General features: G+C 48.0%; 1 protein-coding gene across 1 annotated transcript in view; it reads right to left on the bottom strand.

Annotated features, from left to right (window-relative positions):
- PCNX2 (pecanex 2) overlaps positions 1-26926 on the bottom strand; it is a gene marked incomplete at its 3' end in the record, with an annotated part of 278430 nt that overhangs the window by 10537 nt on the left and 240967 nt on the right. The window contains exons 26-30 of the mRNA XM_082854963.1: positions 22701-22954; positions 14811-15044; positions 11577-11689; positions 1497-1641; positions 818-1048 (exon numbers count right to left, since the gene is read on the bottom strand). Of these exons, the coding sequence (XP_082711089.1) occupies positions 818-1048; positions 1497-1641; positions 11577-11689; positions 14811-15044; positions 22701-22954 (977 nt within the window). The remainder of the gene's footprint in view (positions 1-817; positions 1049-1496; positions 1642-11576; positions 11690-14810; positions 15045-22700; positions 22955-26926) is intronic.

Raw genomic sequence — 26926 nt, 5'->3', positions numbered from 1 at the left:
GGCCACAGAGATCAAATTAAAAGGAAGGCAGGCTTTGTTTCAGCGCGGTGGTTTGAAGCTATAGGAAGAAGAGAATCTCTGGGAAGGGAGGTCTCGGGTTCAGGAACAGGTTATGAGAGGAAGGTCTGGAATTTTAGAGAATTGTAAAGTCTTTAAGAATAAGCTAGGGGCTTCCCTGGCGGCACAGTGGTTAAGAATCTGCCTGCCAGTGCAGGGGACGCGGGTTTGAGCCCTGGTCCGGGAAGATTCCCACATGCCGTGGAGCAACTAAGCCCGTGCACCACAACTACTGAGCCTGCGCTCTAGAGCCCGCGAGCCACAACTACTGAGCCCACGTGCCACAACTACTGAAGTCCACGTGCCTAGAGCCCATGCTTCGCAACAAGAGAGGCCACCGCAATGAGAAGCCCGTGCACCGCAACAAAGAGTAGCCCCCGCTCGCCGCAGCTAGAGAAAGCCTGCACACGGCAACAAGGACCCCACACAGCCAAAAGTAAATTAATTAATTAATTTAAAAAAAAAGAATAAGCTAGATCCTGACCCTCAGCGACATGTGTGTCTAGCCTACCAGGACTTCTTGCCAAAGTTGTCACCTGGGCACCGCTCTCTGGGTGGGAAAGGGCCCTGGAGGAGATGCACCACCTGCCCCGGGGGTGCCCTGCATGCTGGGCAATGCTGCCCCCCCAACCCTGGGACCGTGGGTCTAGACAGAGGACGCTGGCCCAGGGCGAGGGCATCGGTGCCAATCCATCCTATTTCTTCTCACATTCCCCCCAGCTGGGAGGCTCGGGCCAGCTGGGAAGGATGGGCCCCGTACCTTGATCACCTTGAAGCTCAGGAAGCTCCTGTGCAGCATGATGACCTTGTACTCGTCCGTGCCCTCGTCTACCACGTGCCGCAGGGTCAGCAGCTCCTCCTTGTTGGCCAGCACGGCGCCCCTCCAGGCCGGGTCGCCCTCATGGCAGATGACCACTTTCTTCTCAAAGGACTGTATGGCCTCGTAGAGGACCACGGGGTCCTCGTACTCGTCGGGGCAAGTGAACTGGTCCTGGGGAAGGAAGTCCATCTTTGGGTCAGGAGGACCAGAGAGCTGGCCCCGGGTGGGTGCAAGGCCAAGCCCACCTGCACGTCTCACAGTTGCCCTGAGTGGATGGAGGACACCTTGCCAACCCAGCACCCTTGGCCTCGGGGCCGTGCTAGGCAAGGAGCTTGTGGCTTAGGTGCCTATGACTTTTTGAGACAGCGTGGGCACTTCTGATGTCATTTTCTCTGGCCAAGTCCCCTCTTCCATCCTAGTGGGAGATCGCCACCTCCTAGGGGTCTTGAGGACACACTGTCACGGACACCGTCAAGAATCTGCGATGCCTCAACGCTTAGTTACTAAATCAGAAGCCCACTCATCAATGTCATGCCGAGGAAGGGGACTGCGTTTTTGAAAGGTCATTTTTCCCCCGATGTTTCAGGCTTACACTTTTTTTAAAGAAAGGAATGTTTACCTGGTGCAGCTTCAGGGACATCCTGAGAGCTGGGGCAACAACTTTGTGCAGCAGGTCGATGTCTGCAAACACCCACTCATCCTGGGCTGTTATTCTGAAGTCACCTTTGAAGAGGGTGTGGAGGCCGTACAGGAAAGAATCCAGGCTGCAAAACAAAGTCGAGTTTGTTCGTTCATACGGAGCAAAGGTGTTCAGGCTCCTGTCACCCTGAGCTGGCCTGAGTCTCCCTTGTGTCACCTCAGGAAGGATTCTACTGTCTTTAGGCTGATCCAGCAGAGGTCCCAGCGAACACTTGACACTGCAGGCCGTATTCGGACCCTTGTGACAACTGCTGCAATGGTCACCTTCAGGAATAGCCATTGATGCTCTGGGTCCCTGAGTGTGATGGTGGAGGTCCTGGTCAGAGCTGGCCTGCTATGTCCACAGGCAGAGTGAGTGCTGAGACATGGGGCCGTCTGGTCCAGGAGCCCTGGGGCCTCCACTTCTTGGGAGGGAGGCAGGGAGGCCAGGGCAAGAACCCAGGCCCTTCCACTGGTCGTCTCTGTGTTTCTGGATAGCGCTTTCGGACTATGTCACTCATAATAAAAATTGGATTCTCCCACCATATGGAGAGAAAATGACACCAAATCCAATCTCAAATTGGCCATTTAGATTCTCAGAGAACCTCCAGCTCCCAATCCCACCTTTTTTTTAAGGACTAGAGGATGAGGCACGATAGAGGGGATTAAAATGAATGACGGAAGGATTTCTCAGGCTGTCCAGGTTTTTATGTTTCTAGGCTTTTTGGCTTTGTTTCCATTTCCTGCATGTAATTAAGCATCGCCTGGGTGGAGAGCAGAGAGGTGCCCGAGGGACATCTTTCATGGTCTGGGTCCTTTACCTTTTGGATCAACGCAGGGAGTGGGTCTGGGAAAGCGACTCACTCTGTATTATGAGGAGGGAAAGAATGGTTCTTCCCTCATTCGTCGCCTTGAGTTCCAGTGATACACTCAGTCCCAGCGTCCTCTAAACACCCTGGCCTCTGACATATCTGAGCGGGAGTGTGGGCAGCTGTACGAGAAACAGCATCCCCGACGGGGTTGAACTGGGACAGAACGAGCAGGGAAGTGTGTGCGGAAGACACGCTCCGAGGATGGAACTGAGAAGGATCTAATGAGCTGGCTCGCCCAGCAAGACTTTGGATCCCATGCAGCACGCCAGACCCACACGTCAGGGAAACAGCTCCACTGTTGGCTGCCGGAGCACGTCGTTGCGAAACACCCCAGCATCATCAACCTCCTTCCAGAGCTCCCTTGAGAGGGATGCCGGGGCTTGGAGTCAGAGCAGGCCGTGGGAAACGGGAGCAGCCAGGGTCTAGGCAGGTGGGGCAGATGCTGTGGCCTCGAGGAGCCCAGAACCTTCCAGAAAGAGTCCAGGAGGCAGCCCTCCTGAACAGGCTCCCCCGACACAGAACAGAGACTTCCTGGAGCTGCCTGCGGTCCTGGGAGGGGAGGGGTGGACCGCAGAGCCAGTCTGGAGCAGTGCAGATGCAGGGAGGGAAGCTTTGAAACGGTGCTAACTGCTGTCACTGAAAATGGTCCAAAATGCCCCTGTCATCAGATAGGGGTGAAGTCCTGAAAAGAGGGGGTTAAACGTGGGTGGGTTTCTTTTCTGGAAAGGATTAGAAGCATGCCTCGCTGCTTGCACACAGGCGTAGAGAAATCACTCCTCTTGATGTGGGGCTGGGGACGGTGGCAGAGGGAGATAGAGGGACCTGCGCAGATGCCCAGAGCGACATGGGCAGATGGAAGAGGAGACCCGGAGAGTCAGCCCATCCTTTGCTCGGCGCCGTGTGAAAGCAGCCATAGGCCCGACTGCCCGGTCGGGAAAAGGCCCTTCCACGGGACCTCCCTGAGTGGTTGTGAGCCCACCCCAGGTCCCCAACGGTAGATGCTTTACCGGCCCTTTCTATTTTCAGAGGAAAATGACACTTCGTGACGCTTACTGCCCTTCCATTAAAATGAGCCTCAGTGCACAAATGAACGTATCTATGACACAGAAACAGAATCACAGGCACAGAGAACAGACCGCTGGTGGCCAAGGGGGAGGGGGAGGGGGAGGGAAGGACTGGGAGTCTGGGATTAGCAGATGCAAACTATTATCTATAGGATGGATAAACAACAAGGTCCTACTGTAGAGCACAGGGAACTCTATTCAATATCCTGTGAAAAACCATCATGGAAAAGAATATGAAAAAGGATGTATATGTGTGCATAACTGAATCACTTTGCTGTACAGCAGAAATGAACACAACATTGGAAATCAACTATATTTCAATTTTAAAAAAAAGTTTTTTTTAAATGAGTCTCCATGTAGAAAACAAAGCCTCGGGTAGAATTCCACTAGATGGACGGTATTACCCCGAGCACCTTAAAGGTACAGGCATCCTAAAAGTGAGGGTGTCTCATTACCTGCCTTTTAATCTCAGGAGGATGAGGAGGAGGAAAGCAGAGATGTGACGAGCTGGGAGGCTTTGGCGGGGAGAGCACAGGTCTCCAGGCCGCCTGCAGCACGTTGCTGACTTGGGGCACCATCGGGCTTGGTCTTGTTAAGACTCTACTGAGAGATGACAGGCGCCCACCCCCAGGCCAACAGCTGGAGTGGGGAAACAGGGTTACATCTGAGTCGATCAAGGTTGGCCTTCGTGGGGACTAGAACAGCCACCGCCCGGCCCCCTAGCGCTGCCTTTATTTACTAAGTTTCTAGCACGTGTGCAGTGCCATGTAAGACCGGGCTTATCTCAGTGCTGTGGTCTGGCTCTCTACCTGTGGATGTAGAGATTGTCCCTGCGCTGAGGACTGCTTGGCGACAAACTATAAAGGGCCTTCTGTACCTCTTCTGCTGCACTCAACCCATGTTCCACGGAGTCAGGACTTGAATCATACGTCGCCTTCATAACTGTGTGTGCATGTGTGTATGTGTGTGTGTATGTGTGTACACGAGCATAGGTGCACATCTGTGTGTGCGTGTGCCTATGTGTGTGCATGCATGTATATTGTGCGTGTACATAGGTGCACATTTGTGTGTGTGCATGAGCATGGGTGCACGTTTGTGTGTGCATGTGTGTACATGTGTGCATTTACATGGGTGCACGCGTGTGTGCTCACGCGTGTGTTGGAAAGGATGATCCAGCCTCCACCTCAGAGTGACTCCGCACCCCCAGCAGACACCAACGACCACCAAGCTGGGTCTTCGCGACACTCTGCTTGTACTGCCTCCTATTCTTTCTGGTTCTGACCCCGCTTCCTATTCTACGATGACATAACCCCTGGTGCTGCACAGATGAGAGGCTGGAGCCACCAGTACTTGAGCACAGTCACTCATAGCCTTCGTGGAAATGGCCACGTTCCAGCTGGAGGCTCCGGCTGTTGCCTGCAGTGCCAGCGGAAACTCCAGCCCCAGGTTAGCCTAAGGCTTATGCTTTAACGGGTCCCGCCCAGTTCAGCATCCTTACCCATCACCTTTCACGGCAATGACAGCTTGAGGACGGCCTGTTGAAGCAAAGGTTGTTTTCACTCCTTGTATCGCATCTTTCTTTATCCACAGAGGAGTCCTCAGAGCTCTATGCTAGCCAGATGCTCCTTAAACCCCTCGAAGCCCTACTTTTGTTCAAAATCACTGACCAACTCAGCCCAGTTTTCACCTGCACCCTCTCACTGGTTCTTGGCCCAAGGGCATTTTGGCCCCCGGGGGACATCTGACAATATCTGGAGACATATTTTGGACGTCACAGCTGAAGGGGGTGGTGCTCCTGGCACCCAGTGGGTAGAGGCCAGGCAGCAACGTCCAGGACAGTCCCCCCTCAACAAAGAACCACACAGCCTCAAATGTGAATAGTGCCACTGCTGAGAAACCCTGCTCTCTCAGAAAAAAAGAAGTAGCCTTCAAGATAGAGATTTTAAGTTTTGGACAATGCGTCATTATCTTGGGCGCAGCGTCAGTGAACCTGAGGATTCAGGTGGAAACAAGTCTAATGCTGGGGCCTGGGGCCTATATTCTGACTAAGCTGCTCGGGCGATCCTGAGGTGCAAGGGTGATTCTGGGGACCAGAACACCCAGACATTTCAGGGAGCCTGGGCAGGTTGGGCAAGGCTGGTCCAGGGCAGGATGCACGGTGTTAGCTGGGCGATGGAGAGGGACAGAAATGATGCCCACCAGCACCCGGCCAGCGACGTGGAAAGAGAGGGGAAAAAGGCACCTGGGGACTTCCCTGGTGGTCCAGTGGGTAAGACTCCGTGCTCCCAGTGCCAGCGGCCCGGGTTCGATCCCTGGCTGGGGAACTAAGATCCCGCGTGCCGCAACTAAGGCCTGGTGCAGCCATAATAAATAAGTAAATATTTTTAAAGGAAAAAAGGCGCCTGCCAGCGCTTCTGTCCCTTGAGAAAGTCCCGCCAGATCCCTGCCCCTCCGGCAAGTGCCTTAAGATTAATCAATGTACCTCCTTGTACAATCAGGTGCTTTTCAATCCAGCGTGCTGGCGCTCAGAACAAGTGAGTTTGGGCACAAGCTCTTCAGAGCTGAGTCTTGGTTTCCCACAGCCCTCGGGCTCTCCTGGACGTGAGCCCCACTGGTTTCAAAGCCAGATTTTATGGGGCTTGTTTTTCTGGTTCAGGTCCCCCAGCTGGGGAGCCCAATGTGGGCCTCAGACCCCTCGCTCCTCAGGGGGGACCCCCTCGGTGGTGACTTCCCTCCCACTTGTGGGTCGTCATACTGGAGGTGCAGGTTCTGACTGGACCGTGTCTCCGCCCCTCCTACACTTCTCGATCTGGCCTTTTCTGATATCCTTAGTTGCAGAAAATCTGTCCTGCTAGTCTTCTCAGGGATCGTTGTTCTACGTGACGTGGTAGGTTTGGTGTGATTGTGAGAACAGGTGACCTCAGAATCTTCCTACACCACCATCTTGACCTGAGCTGGACGACTTGATTTTAATCTCTGGTTCAGGACCGTGCGTCATGTTTACTTTATTTCTCTTCTAGATCCTGATTTCTGAGTTTCCTACCCCAGTCTGTCAGGCAGACCTCAGTCTTGTCTGCAAGAGGATTCACTATGACGTCTGGCCCTAGTTTGGGGTCTCGTCTCCAGTAGAAGGTCGGCAGGGAAACTGAGATTATGTCCGGGATTCCTGAAGAACACGATTTTCCTCAGTCCGCTGTGGGTGAGAGCAGTGTGGACATGGTAGATGTGACCCCAGACTAGGACAGTGACCCCCTGCCACAAGGTCATCTGTAAGGGCTCTCAGCCTCCAGCACAGGACATCTAGGGCTGGACTCTTTGTCATTTTTCAAGCTTACATTTATCTTGACATGTTCTATTCTCTTAGAAGCCTCGTTACTCCAAGAGTCAGTAAAATTTCTTCTTCAAGCAAACATGTTGCTGCTGTGGATACAGCCACCTTCTCACCTTTTATCTCTATAAATGGACCATCAGCTACAATCCACTCATCACCTCTCATGTACCTGAAGACAGTCACTAAGCCATCTTTTAGCCCCTGTGGTCAGTGAAACTATCTTGATTTCCTCCTAAACATGCCTTTATATTTGTGTGCTCTTGTTCAGTAGGAGACACAGTTCTACAAAGGGGATAGGCCCCAAACTCCAAATTAAAACCATTATCAGGGTTTGCTTGTCACAACCCTCTTAACTCATCCTATCTCCGTAACATATGGACGTCTTATCTGAAGACATTTTACGTACCTGTACTCCTTTGCTCCCTTGCATTCAGCTTATCATGTAAGCTGATTCTCAGTTGGCTCATCCTCTCTAATTTTTCATGCGTGTATTTTTCTTCCTTGAGGATAGCCTATCAAAGCTATGTCACTGCTGTGAAGACAAAGTATTTCCCCAAGAAACCCATCAAATGAAGCAGAGCTTGTGACTTACGCTAGGCTGCTATATAAGACTTATCTGTGGAGTAAGTGTTCAAAACTCATCTGTTAGTCTTTAATACTAAATATGTGAGAATGACTTGTTAGGTCTCAGAAAGTACACTTAAGGGCATACTCCTGAGTTAAAATTATACGAGGATAAAGCGCATGTGCGCACACGCACGCACGCGCACGCGCACGCGCACACACACACACACATAGATCATAAGCCACTCCTACTTTGAACATGAATAAAATATTAGCAAAGTGAACCCATCATTGCATAGATAGAATGTATCGTGACCAAGAAGAGCTTATCTCAGAATTGTAAGGATGTTTTAATGAAGAAATCTATTCATATAACCTAGTACGTTAATAGATTTAAGAAGAATTTCATCTGAATGTGAGCCCTCAAACTTTGAAAGAATTCCACATCGTTTCCTGATGAAAGCTTTAGCAATCTAGGAAGAGGAGGACACTCCTGACGATGAAAATGGTCTAATAGAATCCTAAAAGAAACCTTATTTTTTAACGCTAAAATATGACACTTGTTCCCCATTAATGCCTGGATTAACGTGAGGATGCTGTGTTAGACCGAACAATGGCCCCCAACATGTCCATGTCCTAATCTCTGGAACCCGTGGTTATGTTACCTTACAGGGCACAAGGAATTTTGCAGATGTGATTAAATTGAGCATTTTGAGATGCGGAGATTTTCCTGGATCATCTGGGAGGGCCCAATGTAAGCAAAAGGATCCTCGTAAGTAAAAGAAGGAAGCGGGTGAGGTAGAGTTTGTCAGAGAGAGATTGGAAAAGGCTACACGTTTGGCTGGGAAGATGGAGGAAGGGGTCGCTGCGATGCAGGCGGCCTCTAGAACAGGGGATGGATTCTCCCCTCAGAGCCTCCAGAAGGAATGCAGACAGCTTGATTTTAGCCTAGTGAAACCCGTTGTCTACTTTTGATCTCCAGAGCTGTAAGACGACTAATGTATGCTGCTGTAAGCCACTGAATTTGTGGTAAGTTGTTATAGCAGCAATTGGAAACTAACACAGACGCCCACCTCCAACTGGAGGTCAGAGCCAATGGAACAGGAAAAAGAACTGAGGTAGAAATACAGGAAAGAAAAAGGCAAAATTGTCATTATTTGCAGATATGTCTTTTCAGCAGAAAATCAAATAGAATTAATTGAAATAATGTTTATAACAGAGGTCAGTAGAGGTGCCCAGGATGAAATCGGTATAAAAAACTAAATACAGTAAGTCCCCTACATACAAACGAGTTCCATTCCAAGAGCACATTCGTTAAGTCCAATTTGTTCGTAAGCCCAGCAAATTAGCCTAGGTACCCAACTAACACAATCGGCTATATGGTACTGTATTGTAATCGGTTTATAATACTTTCCACATAAATAATACATAAAAAACAAACACAGTAAAGTACACAAAAGCACAACCGCTTGTAGAGGATGCACGCGTGTAACAATGTACGCCAGACACGTGAACTAACTTACATGACTGGGCATGCAAACGCACGTTCGCATCTTTGAAAGTTTGAAACTTGAAGGTTCGTATGTAGGGGACTTACTGTAACCTTCCTGTATACCAGCAGTAGCCAATTAGAAAAGGTGACAGGAAAAAAAGGATTTTATTCATGATCACAATAAAACTATAAAATACCTAGAGACAAGTCCATTAGGGATTACAAATCTCCAAAAAAATGATAAACTATTATGGAAAGACATTTAAAAAACGGAATGATTACGAAGATACACCATATTATTGACTGATGTCCGTTCTTTCCCCAAATTAATCTGTGAATTTAATCTATTCTAAATGAAAATTCCAAATGAGGTTTTTTATAAGATATGAGTCTAAATTTCACCTGAGGAGAAAATGAGGAGTAGCAGGCCCACCATAAAAACAAGTGCACCTTGAAATACGGTACAAGACTGCTCAGGGAAGTGACTCAGTCCCACATAATCAAATCTTTCCCTAGACTAGCAAGAGTATCATTCCCAGATTTATCTCATCACTATGTTTGCAACAAGCAGAGCCGACTTGGAGTATGAGAAGCTGTTTGAAACAAACAAAAAAATCCCTTCAAAACAAGGCTGACCAAAGCAGCTGCTAGGCACGGTGCTTATTCAAGGAAAAAATAAATAAAACCGACCAAGTTAGATACAGCTGGAGCAGGAATATTGGAACAAGTAACACAAAGAACAAGATTGAAGAAATCTGAAAATATGTTGCACGGGAATGGAAAGAGTGAAATCGTTGAAGCATTTTTTTGCAGTTTGTAAAGAAAATTTGAAATTTATTAAAAAAAAAGAAAAAAGAAAAACCTCCCCATTGATCCAACAAAAGATCATGTGCTTGGATGCTGTGAATATCTGAAGACTCATTTTGTGATGTGGAGTCCAGAATCTTCTGAGGCCCTTCTCAAAGAGTATTCCCTATGTACAGAATTATAGGGGACTGTTTTACAAAGCCCACGAAGGAGGCTTCTGCTAGACTTTCAATCATCAAATTCAGTCCCAGATGACCACAGAGGGAACTGCCTGGGTCTAGTATGAGGCTGAGTCAGGTAGGAGGGAAGAGAGGGGCTAGAAGCAGGTCAGCTCCTCCCCGGAGTATTTCCTAGAACACAGATCAACACAATACTTTAATTGGTGAGCATTTCTCATCTATGAAGAAAATCATAAAGTTCTGGGATGTGGGTGTTGAAAGACTAGCTGTCACGAATTCCAACCACCTTGGTTCTCACCTTTTCCTCTTAGTGACTCAAGGCTATAGCCTCCAGAGAGGGATGGAGGGACTGCCAACCACACCACGTCACCCCTTACCAACGCACACACGTCACGGAGGACGCCTGTCCAGGGCTCGCCAACAGGAATGACTCAGAGCCATCCCCTGCAGGAAGGGCATTCGGAAACACCTTTGACAAGTCTCCCTGGACTTGTTCACCCAAAGGCCAGGCACTGTGACGGCTGTTAAACAAGCACACATGTGGCTTTTGCCCTTAAGCAGCCTGTCATCCCACCTAATAACCCCCACACACACTCAAGTAGGGTATCAGAAGGACCGCTTTGCAGAGCACCGGATCAACGATACACCACAGACATCTGGAAGAAAGTCCAAGTGAAGGAGAAACCACTACCTAGAAGCTCTTTCTTTTTCAGCTCCCTGGGTCTGTATGATTCTCAGCTCCCTGGGTCTGTATGATTCTCCCTGGGTCTGTATGATTCTCAGATACACCCGGGGAGCCATAAAAAAGTCCCGACGCGTGGTCCACCCGCAGGGGCCATGATGTGATCGCTCTGTCCTGGGCTAAGGCCTGGGCATCGGGATATGTACAAGCCCCTTGGGAGATTTTCTTGTGCACCAATGAAGAGGCCTCTGACGGACAGGCAGAATCTAGAACATCTGGTCCACAGTGCTAGCTACCAAAGGGGCAGCGTGTGACACGGCCACCAGCTGGGGCTATGAGCAGGTGACTGTGAAATTCACAAGGGCGGTTTCCCTGGAGAAGGAGGAGGTCGGGGCAAAGAGCACAGCTTCATCTGCGATGCCAGTTCAGGGGCTTATGTGAAGGCAAGACCTCAGGGACCGAGGGTGAAGGAGGGTGAAAGGGGCCAGGAGAGAGTTTAAGGCTAAACACAAAATTGTTTGTTCTTTAAGAAGAGAAACTTGCAGAAAGAGAGTTTGAAAAAAAACAGGAGAAGCAGTATCCAGTCATCAAAGCCCCACAGAGTCAGGGCGGGGCAGGGGCTGGCGTTAAAGCACAGAAGTGACAATTTTCTTTTGTGAAGAAAAACGGGGGAAGGGAACTAAGGTTCTTTTGAGCATTAATTCCGCTAAATACCAGGCTAGGCGCTTTGCATGCATGATTTCATTTAATCTTCCCAGAAAATTTGCAAGGAAGCTTGTAACATAGAACAACGCCCTAGACCCAGAATTCTGGGGTTTTGACTGTTCTGTGTTACGGCTGTTTCCACATCTAATTCTCCAGATCACCGTGGTTAAAAAGTCTTCTCAGAGGCCCAACATGATTTATTAGGGAGAAAACACTCCAGAAGAAGTAGGAGCAGTCTACTTTAAAATAAAGAAAACGATGGACAAAAATATGTCCAACATATAAAATGCCAACTGGTGTCTGTGACAACTGTTTCCCCAGGTACCTGATGGCCATGTTGTGAGCTGCAGTCCCCAGAGCTCTCCTGCCCAGGATGCAGAGTGCGAACGACAAAGTCACCAGAGGAGAGTCCTCGTCACTGTCCAGGTGCTTCGAGGGCTGGAAGAACAAGGATGTTAATTCAGCTTTCACGTGGGTTCTGGACCAACAGACAACTATAAATGCAGAGGCTTTCCCTGTGTCATCCACGGCGGTCACCCGGGCCCCATTAAAGTGACCTGACAGATGGGAAACTCTGCTTCCTGAGTTTCTCTTGAGGTTGGACGTGGAAAACAAATTTAAATGGGGGGTTTCCCTGGTGGCGCAGTGGTTGAGAGTCCACCTGCTGATGCGGGGGACGCGGGTTCGTGCCCCGGTCCGGGAAGATCCCACATGCCGCGGAGCGGCTGGGCCCGTGAGCCATGGCCACTGAGCCTGTGCGTCTGGAGCCTGTGCTCCGCAGCGGGAGAGGCCACAACAGTGAGAGGCCCGCGTACCACAAAAAAAAAAAAAAAAAGAAAAAGAAAAATTTAAATGGGGAAACTACCTTAGGAAAGTAAAGGGACTAACATGAGGCTGGCTGGACTGCTTCCCTGGAATTGTGGATATGGTACCTCGAGGTCAGGAAGATGGTGAGAGCTTGCAGTCAAATGAACCACCACCTGACCCTGTGCAACGCCCACCTTAACCCTGTGCAAGCCCACCTTAACCCTGTGCAACGCCCACCTTAACCCTGTCCAAGCCCACCTTAACCCTGTGCAATGCCCACCTTAACCCTGTGCAACGCCCACCTTAACCCTATTCAATGCCCACCTTAACCCTATTCAACGCCCACTTTAACCCTGTGCAACGTCCATCTTAACCCTATTCAACGCCCATCTTAACCCTATTCAATGCCCACCTTAACCCTATTCAACGCCCATCTTAACCCTGTCCAATGCCCACCTTAACCGCGTCCAATGCAGGGCACAGACACACCAGCAGGGAGAGAAGTATGGGAATCAAGTGCAAATGAGGGTTTTCTGTTGCCTCCACAACAAGAAGCCCACTGAGCTGACCAAAACTCCAACAATTAAATGACGGGGGTCATCCATGGCTTAAAAAGAGGCACATGGGGAGATGCAGAAGGAATTTAAACTTAAAGTCTCTTTGCAAGAAAAGAGAAATAATTTCATTTTTATGAGCCAGCTGAGCAAAGAGGAGTGCCGCCATTGTGGGGATAGCCAGGAAAATCAGTAGATTCTTTGACTATTTCAGCCACCAGGAGAGGCTCAGCGTGGGTTAGGATCTCAGCACACATTCTTCTGGCTGCATCTGGAGGAAGCAGACTCTGCCACCTACCCTTTCTCCCACCTGTTTTCCATCACTCATGCAAAGGTCAAGGACCTGGGCTAGTGTCATAATTTGGTTTACCCTCTACAGGTCACACGACACACCTCATCAGCTGCTGAGAAGGCCATTTCAACTGGATCTACCATTTCCTTCAAAAGCACATTGCGAGAAGCTTTCCAAATCCAGAGAAGCAGAGATGACCGACCCCCTCCACTTGCCTACCTCCCCTTTCTCCTCCTTGTCTGCTTCCTTGTCTTCCTTTTCTAAGATGTCATTGTCCTTGGTTTCATTTCTAAGAGGCTGCTTTCATCCCCAGAAGTGTCCTCAGCACGTGAGCAACGATGTGTGCACACACACACACACCCCTACGGGAGTAGCTTGGACTGTCTGATTGCTAAACAGAGCGTGCTGGTCCACGACTCAACACGTTCGGCAAATCCTCTGCATTTCAGCACAGATATACGCTGTATGGAAATCTCAAAAAGTAACTCTAAACAAAGAATTGTCCAGAGTTTTAAAACCGTGAAGGAGGCTTAACACTGCACTGACGCTGAACACAGTAAAGAGGAAAACGTACCTTCAAGGCCCCTTCACTGGAGACGTGGTATATGAATTCTTCCATTTCATTTGGCTTAATTGTTAAACAAACACTTATCCAAATACTAGTGTCCTGGGACTTCCCTGGTGGCGCAGTGGTTAAGAATCCACCTGCCAATGCACGCGACACGGGTTCAAGCCCTGGTCCGGGAAGATCCCACATGTCGCGGAACAACTAAGCCCGTGCACCACAACTACTGAGCCTGCACTCTAGAGCCCGTGTGCCACAACTAGTGAGCCTGCGTGCCACAACTACTGAAGCCTGCGCACCTAGAGCCCATGCTCCACAAGAGAGGCCACCGCAATGAGAAGCCTGCGCACTGCAACAAAGAGTAGCCCCCGCTCGCCAAAACTAGAGAAAGCCCACACGCAGCAACGAAGACCCAATGCAGCCAAAAATAAATAAAATAAATAAATTTATATATATTAAAAAAAGCAAATACTAGTATCCTTCTTTGCCTCTATTTCATTATAGTCTATAGTATAAGAAAGAGATTATTAGAGAAATGCAAATTTAAACTACAGTGAGGTATCACCTCACACCAGTTAGAATGGGCATCATTAGAAAATCTACAAACAACAAATGCTGGAGAGGGTGTGGAGAAAAGGGAACCTTCTTGCACTGTTGGTGGGAATGTAAATTGATACAGCCACTATGGAAAAGAGTATGGAGGTTCCTTAAAGAACTAAAAATAGAACTACCATATGACCCAGCAATCCCACTACTGGGCATATACCCAGAGAAAACCATAATTCAAAAAGACACATGCACCCCAATGTTCATTGCAGCACTGTTTACAATAGCCAGGACATGGAAGCAACCTAAATGCCTATCAACAGACGAATGGATAAAGAAGATGTGGCACATATATACAATGGAATATTACTCAGCCATAAAAAGGAACGAAATTGAGCTATTTGTAGAGACGTGGATGAATCTAGAGACTGTCATACACAGTGAAGTAAGTCAGAAAGAGAAAAAAAAATATCGTATATTAACGCATATATGTGGAATCTAGAAAAATGGTACAGATGAACCCGTTGGCATGGCAGAAATTGAGACACAGATGTAGAGAACAAACGTATGGACACCAAGGGGGGAAAGTGGCAGGGGGAGGTGGTGGGATGAACTGGGAGACTGGGATTAACATGTATGCACTAATATGTATACAATGGATAACTAATAAGAACCTGCTGTGTAAAAAATAAATTAAATTAAACTTTAAAAAAAGAAAAGAAAGAGATGGTCTTTCCATGGCTCCTTCCTTTTTAAACTCACACTCGACTCCTCAGCCCCACCTCCCCTGCCTACCTCTTGCCTCTTCCGTGCACAGTACTGAATCCACTCCAGATACACGTTGCAGTAGCTGGCTCGAGTGATCCCCTGGAGACACGGGACATAGTCGTCATCGATGTTCATGTTGAACATTGCAAGGTCGCGCTCAATGTAATGCCACTTGGCAAAGGGCTGCAGGGACTTGAGAAGGGATTCGTTTTTGATCCAGGAAAACAGTTTGGGGGACGTCACCATATAGTATATTATGCTCTGCCAAGAGAAAGCAAAATTTTGAGCCCTTATAGCCATTCCAAAGCCAGAAAGACTTTTCCAACTATATTTCATAAAGTAAATCAACATCAGGGAGGTATGAGACACGAGATCCCCACAGGCGGTATCATTTGTTTTTCCTGCTAGACTTTTTTTTTTTTTTTTTGCGGTACGCGGGCCTCTCACTGTTGTAGCCTCTCCCGTTGCGGAGCACAGGCTCCGGACGTGCAGACTCAGCGGCCATGGCTCACGGGCCCAGCCACTCCGCGGCACGTGGGATCCTCCCGGACCGGGGCACGAACCCGTGTCCCCCGCATCGGCAGGCGGACTCCTAACCACTGTGCCACCAGGGAAGCCCCCTGCTAGATTTAATGCACAGAACCCACTGGAGATGTTTTAAAATGTTCTCTCTTGAGAGTCAGTGGAGGGAAGAGGGACGTGAGAAGAGGAGAATGCTAGCAGAATGTACTAGAACAGAATCTCCTTGGTGTGAAAGAATGACAGCCAGCGCCATCCTTTCTGAGAGACGCACACAAAAGCATCGTGGTTTCTTTAGGCTTCCTAGAGGCCAGGCTGGGCTGATGCTGCTTGGAGAGATCAGGGCGCGTCCTCCTCCAGGGCCTCAGACAGAGTGTGTCATGAGCTAAAGCAACAGGGTACTTATGGAAAGTACTTACGACGTAAAATTGTTCACACACACACACACGTATACATAATCCTGGGTACCCAGACAGTGGACATCTGTGATGTCTTCAAAAATAACCCACGTGTCCTCCTCCATCAGACATTCCACTTATGAATCCAACTGGGGAAAACGCCACCCTCGGGCTCTGTGATTCTGAGCTACAGATTTATTGAAAGCCATCTTACAGCTTTTGAATGAGTTCATCCTTCAAGAAGGCTAGCATCCAGCCTGGAGAAGTAAACATGTGACAGAGAAAAAGAAAAATCCAAGTCTGCTGTGGACACATCAGGAACAGACAGTAGCATCTACGGACAAGTCCCTTGCAACCCCACTCCACTCTCGTTATCACAGGAAAAGGGAAGTGGCTGGTGCCACCGGGGCTGAGATGGGTCCGGGAACACAGCTTGCATCCTGTATGCAAACGGAGAGTGACGGGAGGGGCAGGGGCGGCGTTGGATGCAAAGAAGGCAGTGGCTCGTGCTCCCAGAGAATCCAACCCTTCACTGATGCCTTCTCCGATTATAAAAGGCATTCTGGCCAGGCGAGAAGACAGAAAGTAATGCACACGGGATGAACGTGAGCAGGGCTTAGGCGACGGAGGTGAGTGGACAGAGGGGCCCTTTGCTAGGCAGCACCCCCCAGCTCCCCTTCTCTTCCTCCCTTTAGCTGGGACAGGAAATCCAGAGCACCAAGGTCAGAGGTTGCCGAGGTGCCTGATTTCAGGTTACTGCAGGAGTCTGAATGCTGACCGGACAGACACAAGCGGTCTCTGGATTTGGGCAAAACCACGGCAAATGCCTGACTCAGCCTCTCTCTGCTGTTAGGACCGAGCGCAGCCGGCATGTTGGAGAAGGCTCATCTGTGGCTCGTGGTGTGTGGTCTTCCTTCTTTGGGGCATAATCTCTGTTAGGCTCCATCATCCACCTGACCCCCAAGCGGGGGAGCGGAAGCATGAAGTCCGCAGACAGCAAAATTCAGTAGCTCACATGTTTCCCCAACCTCTGCAGCTTTGCGTCCAAGCAGCACTGCTGGCCTTAGGGAACCCCTTCAGGGGAGGGAGGGAGGGAGAGAAGGAGGGAAGGAAAGAGGAAAGGAGGAAGAGGCCAGGGGAAGCTGAAAGCAGAGGGGCAAAAGACAGAGGCACTAATCACGGCCACTCTTCATCACTGTTTTGAGGTTTAAAATGAGATCATGCATACGAAGCAGGTAGCACCTGGCCTGGCACATGGGACGTGTGCAAAAATCATCATCATCGTCCTATCTTTGGCATCTATGACTTACCTACCCCGCAAGCTTGAGGCCCAGGGCGGGCAGCAGTAGCAGAGCTCAGGAGAGGTTTCGAGCAGGGGATTCGGAAAAGAGGAGACAGCTGAATCTCCCATGGTCACCAGAGTGCACATCTAATATTCAAATACGTAAATCAAGACTCTGGAGGGTGTTCTATTTTCTACCAGCTGGCGGGGTAACTTAAAGCTTCTATGAGGTAGACGGTCTAAGTGCTCGGTCCAAAGTCACGAGCCAAAGAGGAAACGTGACCGTGATCAAAGGCACGGCTTCTCAGCTGACAATTACAAAAGCAAGACAGAAATCTGGTCTGTCTAAACACCTGGCTCGAGCAAACATCTGGTCGAGTTTTTCCTCGATATGTCCTAATCACGTGTACCAGACAGAAATAACAAACAAAAATGGAAAGCTGAGCGCTAACCTTTTCACTCGTTTCTAGGGAGGAATGAAAATAACCCCTCCGCCGATGAAATCAGAATAGTTAACAAGGACTTTGAATCCCAGAGGCTCAAACTCCCTCCTCTAGTTCTGGCAAACTCCTGCAGCGTTGGCTTCTGAGTGGAACGCTTGGCTCTCCCTCGGAGTCAGTACCAACTCCTCTCACTGGGAGGAAACAGAACCACTCCAACTGGCTGCAAACCGTACCCCATTTCCCCTTTATTTAGGCAGGAATTCTGTCAATGAACGGTGTGAAATCCTTCAGAATCTGTCAGGATGAAACGGATCTCACACTAAAGTCAAACTGCTAAGTCAGGATGGTGACACGAATTGACTGCATGGAACCTGATCCGTGTTGAAAGCAGGGCCTCTTCTGAATTAATTCACCATATCTGGCTCCTCTAGCAGGGATCCTCCTGGCCTCTCATTTTCATCGTAGATCAGCATATTCTCCCAGACAGCGCATTCTAAGAGGGGGACCTGGCAGGCAGGCCCACATCCCCGGGTACTTTCCACCGTATCCTGCAGGGCAGGTGATAAGCGAATCTCCTTTCTAAGAGCTGTGCAGAAACAATGGTGGCTGGGAAAGCAGGCCCTCACAGAAAGCTGATTTCTTGACGGCTAGAGGGTTTTAATCACTAATGAATGGAGGAGAGATGGACGAGGCACCAGGGAAAACCTCCAGTCGTCAGAAAGGAAATGATTTCAAATATATTCATAGAGGGTGGTGAGAACTGACCCAGTTTATTACAGGATAAAAAAAAAAATCCTTTTGTGCAAAGGAATTATTCCAAGCTTTTCTTTCTGTCCAATAAAAATAATAAAAAGAATGAAACCAAACCCCTGAAACTTGAAGCAGTTCAGGGCTACAAAGGCAATTTCGTTCACTGAGTAGCCTAGACCAAAGAAGAAAAAAAAATTTTTTTTATTGGAGTATAATTGCTTTACAATGTTGCATTAGTTTCTGCTGTACAACGAAGTGAGTCAGCTGTATGTACACATATACCCCTTCCCTCCCACCACCCCGATCCCACCTATCTAGGTCTTCACAGAGCACCGAGATACAGCTCCCTGCGCTATCCAGTGGACTGACATATATTCATTTGGTTTTACCTTAAAGCGCTGTTTTTTCAGTCGTCATAGGCACTCAGCACTCCTGAAATTTCCTTGAACTAACTGTACCAGGGAGATGAGCAGACTTTCTGAGCTGCCGGTCCCCGAAGGGTAGGAAGGCACTGAGCGTGATGTTTACAGAAAGTCTCGTGTGAACAGGCCTTACTGGTGCTGATGTGAATTACTAGGAGGTACCATGAGATCTATCTGCCCCCAAATCTCAGCCTCTCCTGAGCACTGATTCTGTCTCCATTGAGCACAAATGTCTACAGTGGTCCCCCAGCCTAGTTGCATATCCAATCACCTAAGGAACTTAGTTCAAAATATAGGTGTTCGGGGCACTCCCCAGGTGCAGAGAATGGGAATTTCTGGGTAGGACGTGGCAATCTGTAATGATCTGGCTGGCTGGGGGATCCTGATGCCGCAGGTCTGTCCCCTGGCTCCTGGGAATCACCCGATGGGTCATAAACCATCGCCCTGTGTGCCTCTCCTGCCCGCCCGCCCCCCGCCAAGCTCTCACGTCAGCATCACTGCCCGCTCGTAGAAAACAAGGTCAATGGACAGTCTTCCCACAAGCCCACTGTCTCCCGGCGGATTCTGGGGGCCTCCCTCAGCCCTCCACCACTCACACGTTATCCTGGGTTTGTTTATCAGATTGCAAACCGTCATTTTAGAAAACGTATAGGGAATCAGGAGGCACGTTGCCAGGAGTTAGCATTACCGAGTCCAAGCTCGCTCTGCTCGCCGCACGACAGGCCAATGAATCGGGAGACGAGGTGCTGAGGCAGGGAAGACGACTTCATTCGGAAAGCTGACAGACTGAGAAGACGGCAGACTAAAGTCTCGAAAGAGCCATCTTATCAGGGTCTGGATGCCAGTTTCTTTTATAGCACAGAGAGGGGGAGGGGGTGAGGAAGTAAAGTAAAAAGGCCGTAAGTTTTGCCAGTATCCCCTGGAACGGCCAGCCTCGGGCGGGGGGTGTGTTAACTTCTTCTTTCTTGCAGCCGTGCACAGGTGGACAGGGGCCGGAGGTTGCCCTGAACAAAGGCACTTTGGTTTAATATCTAGGCAGAGGGGCAGGGTTCCCTGAGGTGGGCCATTGTGTACAGACAGGATCCTTTTACTGAACCAAAGCAGCGGAAAGCAAAGGTTAAAGTAGAAGAAACAGATCCAACATGGAGTCCGGTTTAGCTCTTCCCTGTAACATTAGGAGAGGAGGACTGTGAAGAGAGGGTGAGAGACATCAAAAGGCAGGTCCTGGCATGGAGCACCCCCAGGCTTCCGGAAAAGCCAAGCAGGTGGCCCCAGAGGGGGCACCTCAGCTCTTCGTTCTCCCCTCTCACCCACTCGGCGACCTGCTGGCCCCATCGTGTGAGGCCTGTCTGTCCACACGTCTGGCCCATGGAAAAGCCGTCTACGGGGAGCTCCAGATTCACAGGGACGTGGCTCAATCTTGAACTCCATCCTCACCACTAACGCCTGGAGCAGATCCTGCAGACTCTTGCCTACACCAGGATCTCGTCCGTCCAGACTGGATGGCTCAGATTCTGCGTTACCTGGAACCTTCGTTCAGCTAAAAACTACGGGCACCTCCACAGGTAAGTCATCACACTCAGGTCTGGGGACCCACAGAGGGAGCAGCGAGTTGCCAGAAGGGAAAGAGAAAAGGTTTCAGAGGATGGGGAGGCACATGGCAGCCCGGACCCCAGGGAGAATGTGAGGGGGAGCTGCCCTGGGAGCTCAGGTTGAAAGAGCAGCGCAGGAAGAGGGGGCTGGGATGCAGCCACGCATGCATAGGAAAGCCCAACAGAGATAGCAGCAGAGGGCTCTGGCGGCACACACAGCCTTGTCCTGTCCTTCCGGTCTTTTTTATCGATAGCTGTTCAGCACTTGCTTGTGTTTTCGGTGTTTTCACGAGAGGAGCTGAGCTCAAGGTCCTTCTCCTCCGCCATCTTGAATTGCGCCTTCTGTTCTGCCCTGTTCTTGGGGCACCAAGGAGACACGTGGCTCCGGGGCTCATCCATTTGGCCCATCTAGACTGCTGTCCCCAGCTGCCACCTCGGAGTAAGCTCCCAGCCCTGGCACGGCTGCTGTTGGCCCCTGGATCTAGCCCCCCTGTTGCCCCCTAGAACTAAAGCGGGTCCTCAAGGGACCCTCTCCTTTGGGAGGGAGGCACCAGAGAGAGCTGGTTGCCATTTAACATCTGTTTTCCCCTTTTTCCATGACACACAGTTTCTGTCTGGGTTCATGGCTGCCCAGAATACCCTTTCTAGATCCCCCTCGAAGCTGGCATATGACAATCTCTTCTGGCCAATGGGACACAGCTACAGCGTACTGTGGTACCTTTCAGGAACTTCCTTTTCTTTAAGAAAAAAGAAAAAATCTATTATTTATTTAGGCTGCACCGGGTCTTAGTTGCGGCATGCAGGATTTTCATTGCTGCGTGCGGGCTCTTAGTTGCGGCACGCATGTGGGATCTAGTTCCCTGACCAGGGATCGAACCGGGGCCCCCTGCATTGGGAGTGCGGACTCTTAACCACTGGACCACCAGGGAAGTCCCTCAGGAAACTTCTTAAGGAATAGCTTGTGCATGCCCTTGGCCTTCACTTTCTGTGTCCCTCTCTACATCCATTTAAGCCTTAAGATGGGGGAGACACTAAAAATGGTGGAGCTGGGAGCTGGAAGGGACCTTGATCCCTGAGGACTTGGAGAAGAGTTTCTTTTACGTGTGAGAGGAACACACTTCCTGCGTGCGTGTGCCACTGGCATTTCACGGCCCACTGCCAAATCAATACCAGCTGATAGACCCAACTTCCCAAGAGTTGACTCTATGAAAAACTTCTTGGGTCTCAGATATAACGGCCAAGGGAACAAACATGGAGTCGCGCAGCAAAAGATCACAACTTCCTGATTCACTTCCCAAATCTTCCCCAATTTGTGTGAGGTTGGGCAAACACTTATCATTTTGTGTGAGGTCTGGATGTACAGTTTTGCATCCCTCTAGCACACACGAAGGTGGTGAGCACGAACTGCTCGAGCTGTTTTAAATATTCTGCCCCAGAACATCTCTGTCGCACCAACATCTCTTGTTGCAATGACCTTGGGGTGTAGTCATTAGGAGCTCTTTAACCTTCTGATTTTCATCGTCTGAATTCTACTTCCTGAACAATTTCGCAGCTATTGCTGCAGACGCTGGGGCTCCCCCCGGGAGTTATTTCCAATTTCTAAACGTCCTCCTTTTTAGTTGATGGAAATTCCTGAAACTTCAGGCGCCCGTGTTACCTTTCCATTTTGTTCTTTCCTTGTTTCTGCTGGACCACTTGTCTCAGCCTCAGCTGGCAGAGAGTTTGGGGTCTCAGGTGAGTGAGCTTCTTCCTTGGGAACGGCATTAAAATGTGGACCCCTCTGAGGACCACCCAGGGCTTTCACCATGCAAAGTAGTCCCTCAGAATAGGAGCCATCACAGATACCCTCAGCCACAGACACCCTCGCCCGTCCCGTCCCCCTCAGAAAACACTTTCGTCCCTATTATCGTGCTGCATCCTTGGTCAAGTCTCACGTAAGTCTCCTCTAGGAGACTTATTCAAAACCAGCACATGTTCTGAGGCTGAATGCGGGTTGAGCAGATGTAGGTACCGAGCAACTGAAAAATGTACTAGTCCCCGTACGAGTAAGTAAGAAAAGGCTGTCATAGCTAATCCTGATTGGATCATTTAACTCTATTTTTGCATTTGTATCATGAGCTTAAAAAATTAACTCTGGTTCTAAAAGGTAAAAATTTGCAGAGCCTCTAAACTGATCCTTATAACTCGTAAAAATTGAGGTCTGGTCATATTTCCAGGATGTTTCCATTTGTCAAGCAACTCATGGGATGTTAAAAGTGGAGAAGAAGGTCCAGGCAAGAAAACAGACTACGTCTTCGTGCCCAGGCTTAGGACAGGACTTGGGGCATGCACGTCAGGCCAACCCAAAGCCCTCGAGGCTTTTTCACGAAACCGGTGGCCCCGAAACCTAGCTAAGCCTCTGATGCACAAGCTGTGGAGAAGCTTCCTAAGCTCTTTCCAAAGCTTTCCAGGAGCCTCTGGAGCCAGCCCAGCATCATTACTCAGACAAGGGTCTGGGACCCGGAGCAGTACCTTGATGTAGTATCGGATGAGGATCCTTCGGAGGTCAAAAACCTGCAGCATGGTGGCCGCGTTGTTGTCCATGATGCTGTAGCCCTCCAGGATGTACTGCGCTCGCGTGATCTCCCAGGTGAGCCAGCGGAGGTTAAAGGCGGCATTGCAGGACAACAGGTGGAGCAGGTGACCCGGTTTGCAGCAGCAGCAACCTCTGTCATCCTCATCGCCCTCTGTGATGGCTTCCACCTCCCTCTGCTGGCAGTAGGTTCCTGGCAGAGTGACAGACACGATGGCAGTTGTAAAGAGGTCGTAGGATAATCTTCGTTTCGAATGGATTTTCCCCTTGCCCTTATTGAGGGAAAGATGCTGAAGAGAGTTTAGAAATCAGGAGATTTGTGTAGTTCTTAGTTCAAACAAGTACCCCCAAATAAGTCACCGATCTTACAATCATTAATGCTTTTTTCTTTTGCTTTTTTTTGTTTTGGCCACGCGGCATGTGGGATCTTAGTTCCTGGACCAGGGCTCCAACCCACACCCCCCTGCACTGGAAGCACAGAGTCTTAACCACTGGACCGCCAGGGAAGTCCCATAATCATTAATTCTTTTATTCATCCATATCCCTTCTGATTCTCATCTCCTTAGAAGAGACACATTCTCATGGTGGTCGTGGACGAGAATGGCCAAAATGCAGGATGGTTATATCCTTGAGTTCCCCTTTCCAGAAACCTGCAGGTCATGGCTAAGCAGATAGGAGGCTAAAGAAAGTGGCAGGTGGAAAGGTCTGAGAGCAGCTAGGTGCATGTTGAAGTGTTACAGGAGGGGTGTCCTGGAAGAGCTTCACAGCCAAAGTGCACCACCTCATCTCCCATGTCTGTGAGCACTGGGTGAGCCGAACACATTTCCAAAGGAGCTAGTTCTAAAAACATAGGATAACGGGTGCCAATGATCTTTGCTGAATGAGACACCATATCTTCTTTAATATTTTTGTTAATGATTTGAGGGGAAACATATACAGTATGCTAATGACGTGAGATTACTGGTACCTCCTGGAATGCAGAGTTACAATCTAAGGACGTCTCGCCAAACGGCTTTGGCAGACTGAAACTAATACATCGAAAATTAGTAGAGGGCTTCCCTGGTGGCGCAGTGGTTGAGAGTCCGCCTGCCGATGCAGGGGACACGGGTTCGTGCCCCGGTCCGGGAAGATCCCACATGTCGTGGAGCGGCTGGGCCCGTGAGCCATGGCCGCTGAGCCTGCGCGTCTGGAGCCTGTGCTCCGCAACGGGAGAGGCCACAGCAGTGAGAGGCCCACGTACCGCAAAAAAAAAAAAAAGAAAGAAAGAAAGAAAGAAAATTAGTAGAAATAAACGGAATGTCCTCCATCTTGGTTCAAAAAACCAGGCACACAGTTCATTAATATATAGTAGCATACTTAACAAATACTTTGGTAATTTCTTTGAACATATGAACCCGAACTAGGATAACACTTGAAAACTGAATGTGATCTTGATGTGACCAAAACAAAGGGACAGCAAGAGGCAGAACAGACCTCGTGTTATTCCTTAGGATGCTACACATAAAGGGTTACTGAAAAAACGAAATAAAACTAGATGATTTGGGCAAGTTACACTTTCTCCATTAAAAAATAATAATAATACTGATTTGAACAAGATCATACAGATTGTTAGTTACATGTCAAGAAAGCTACAGGGTTGTAAAATAACTCAAATTATGTTACTGAAGAATGACTAGAAGATCCAGGGACTTTGACTTTGCATAAAAGAAGACTTCGGGGGAGACAATGGTCGTCTTCAACAACTATCTGAAGGGCTGTGGTGGAAATGTGAACTTGATCTTCTCTGTAGTCCCAGAGGGCATCATTATGGCCAATGGGAAAAAGCTTCAGGGTATAGCGTTTACTATAACAAAGGTCATTTTAACAGCTATGAGTTCAACAGTGAGACGGGCTGCCCCAGGAGGATAAGAGGATAAGGAACGAATTAGTGATGACAGGACAGTGGTAACAGGTGCTAATAACCGTAAGTACAGACCACTTAAACCAAAGTCATGGTGAAGAGAAGAAAAGAAATAAGAGAGAAGATAGGAAGGACAGCCAATCAACTGGGGTAGTTGTTATTGGCTGTGGTGGTGGTGGTTTGTATCTTTATCAAGATAATTGAGCCCTTAGTTATTGACAGAAGGAAACACACAAAAAAGTAAGTTTTTCTCTATGAATTGCTTTAGTTGTACTCCATCAATTTTTTTATATTGTGTTTAAAATTTTCATTCAGGTAAATTGTTTTGTAACTCACCTACTCAGTTTTCATTCCTTACAGCTCTGTTATTAGGTGTATGCATATTTAGGACTGTTTTGTCTTCTTGATGAATTGACTCTTCAGTCATGATGAAATATCTGTATTTTGGTAATATACCTCATCTTGAATCTGATATAAATACAGCTATTCCAGTTTTCTCATAATTAGTGTTTGTAAGGGATAAAACTTTCTGTCCTTTTGGGACTTCCCTGGTGGTCCAATGGTAGAGAATTCACCTTGCAATGCAAGGGATGCGGGTTCGATCCCTGGCTGGGGAACTGAGATCCCACATGCCGCAGGGCAACTAAGCCTACGCGCCACAACTACTGACCTTGAGCACCTCAACTAGAGCCCACGTGCCCTGGAGCCTGCGCGTCACAACTAGAGAGAGAAAACCTGCATGCCACAACTCGAGAGAAGCCTGCACTCCGCAATGAAGAGCCCACGTGTCCCAACAAAAGATCCCGCATGCTGCAACTAAGAGCCGATGCAGCCAAAAATAAATAAAATTGAATTAAAAAATAATAAATAAATCTTTAAAAAAACTTTCTATCATTCTACTTTGAATCTATCCATGTCTTTGTATTTAAAACATATCTCTTGTAAACTGCACACAGTTAGGATTTGCTTTTTTATCAGTTTGATAAGTCTCCACCTTTTAATTACAGTGATTAGTCCATTTACATGAACGTGCTTATTTATATGACTGGGTATAAATCAACCATCTTGCAGTTTTTTTAATTCGTCCATTTTTTTCCTTTGCATTCCTTCCGATATTTGGGCGTGGGGGGAGCGTGCTGAATAACTTTTAGTGATTTACTGTGTATCAGCTTTTAAATCAGTTAGCTATAACTGTTTTATTTTTTGCAGTTTCTCTAGGAATTATAATGTGCATTTTTACCCTATCACATGGGTAAAATTCATACTACTCTTCCTGTAACGTAGGACTATTACAATGGTATATTTAATCCTTCATGTCCTTTGTGTTATTCAAGCATTTTACTTTAATGTATATTAACATTCAAACCCCACAATAGTTTGTTATTATTTTGCTTTAAACAATCAATTCCGTAAAGGCTTACAAAGGTAAAAAATCTTTGCTTACATATTTACCATTTCTGGCAATCTTCATTCTTTTATGTAGCATCAGTTTTCCATCTGCTATCATTTTCTTTCAGCTGAAAGAGTTTCCTTCAATATTTCTTGCAGCGCAGGCTATCTGGTGATTATGTCAACTTTTCTTTATCTGTAAAAACTTAAATTTTGCCTTCATTTTCCTAGATGTAGAATTCTGGGTTGACAGTTTTATTTTCCTTCCAGCACTTAAAAAATACCATTGCGTTATTTTCTGGCTTGCATTATTTTTTAATGAGATGTTAGTGATTAACTCACATAGTTGTTTCCCAGTATATTATGTGTTTTTAAATTTTTCTCACGGTCCTGATAAAATGACAGATGCTCTTATAATTATTCTTTAATTTTCAGCAATTTGATGATCGTGCACTTAGGTTTGGTTTTCTTTGTGTTTATCCTGCTTGGGGTGTGCTGAGCTCCTGGGATTTATGAATTGATATTTTTCATCAAATTTTTTAAATGTTTGAATAATAGTTCTTCAATTTTTTCTGCCCCTATTTATTGTTTCTCCTTTTGGGATTCCACTTATACATATGTCAGGATGCTTGATACTGTCTCACACATCACTGAATCTCTATTTTCTTTAATCTTTTCATTATTTGCACATCAGTTTGAATGGTTTCTATTGCCTTGTCTTCAAGTTCATTGATCCTTTTTTTTCCTGTTAAGCCTATCCTCTAAGTTTTTCATTTCAGACATTGTGTTTTATTCATTCCCAGAATTTCAGTTTTTTTCCTGTCAATTGATGGTCTCAATTCATTCATTCATTATGATAATTTTCCTTTGAATTCC

This window comes from Leucopleurus acutus (assembly GCF_964270905.1).
Source record: "Leucopleurus acutus genome assembly, chromosome: 14".
NCBI lineage: Eukaryota > Metazoa > Chordata > Mammalia > Artiodactyla > Delphinidae > Leucopleurus > Leucopleurus acutus.
The sequence above is the reverse complement of the archived record's forward strand: the minus strand, read 5'-3'. Positions and strand labels throughout refer to the sequence as shown.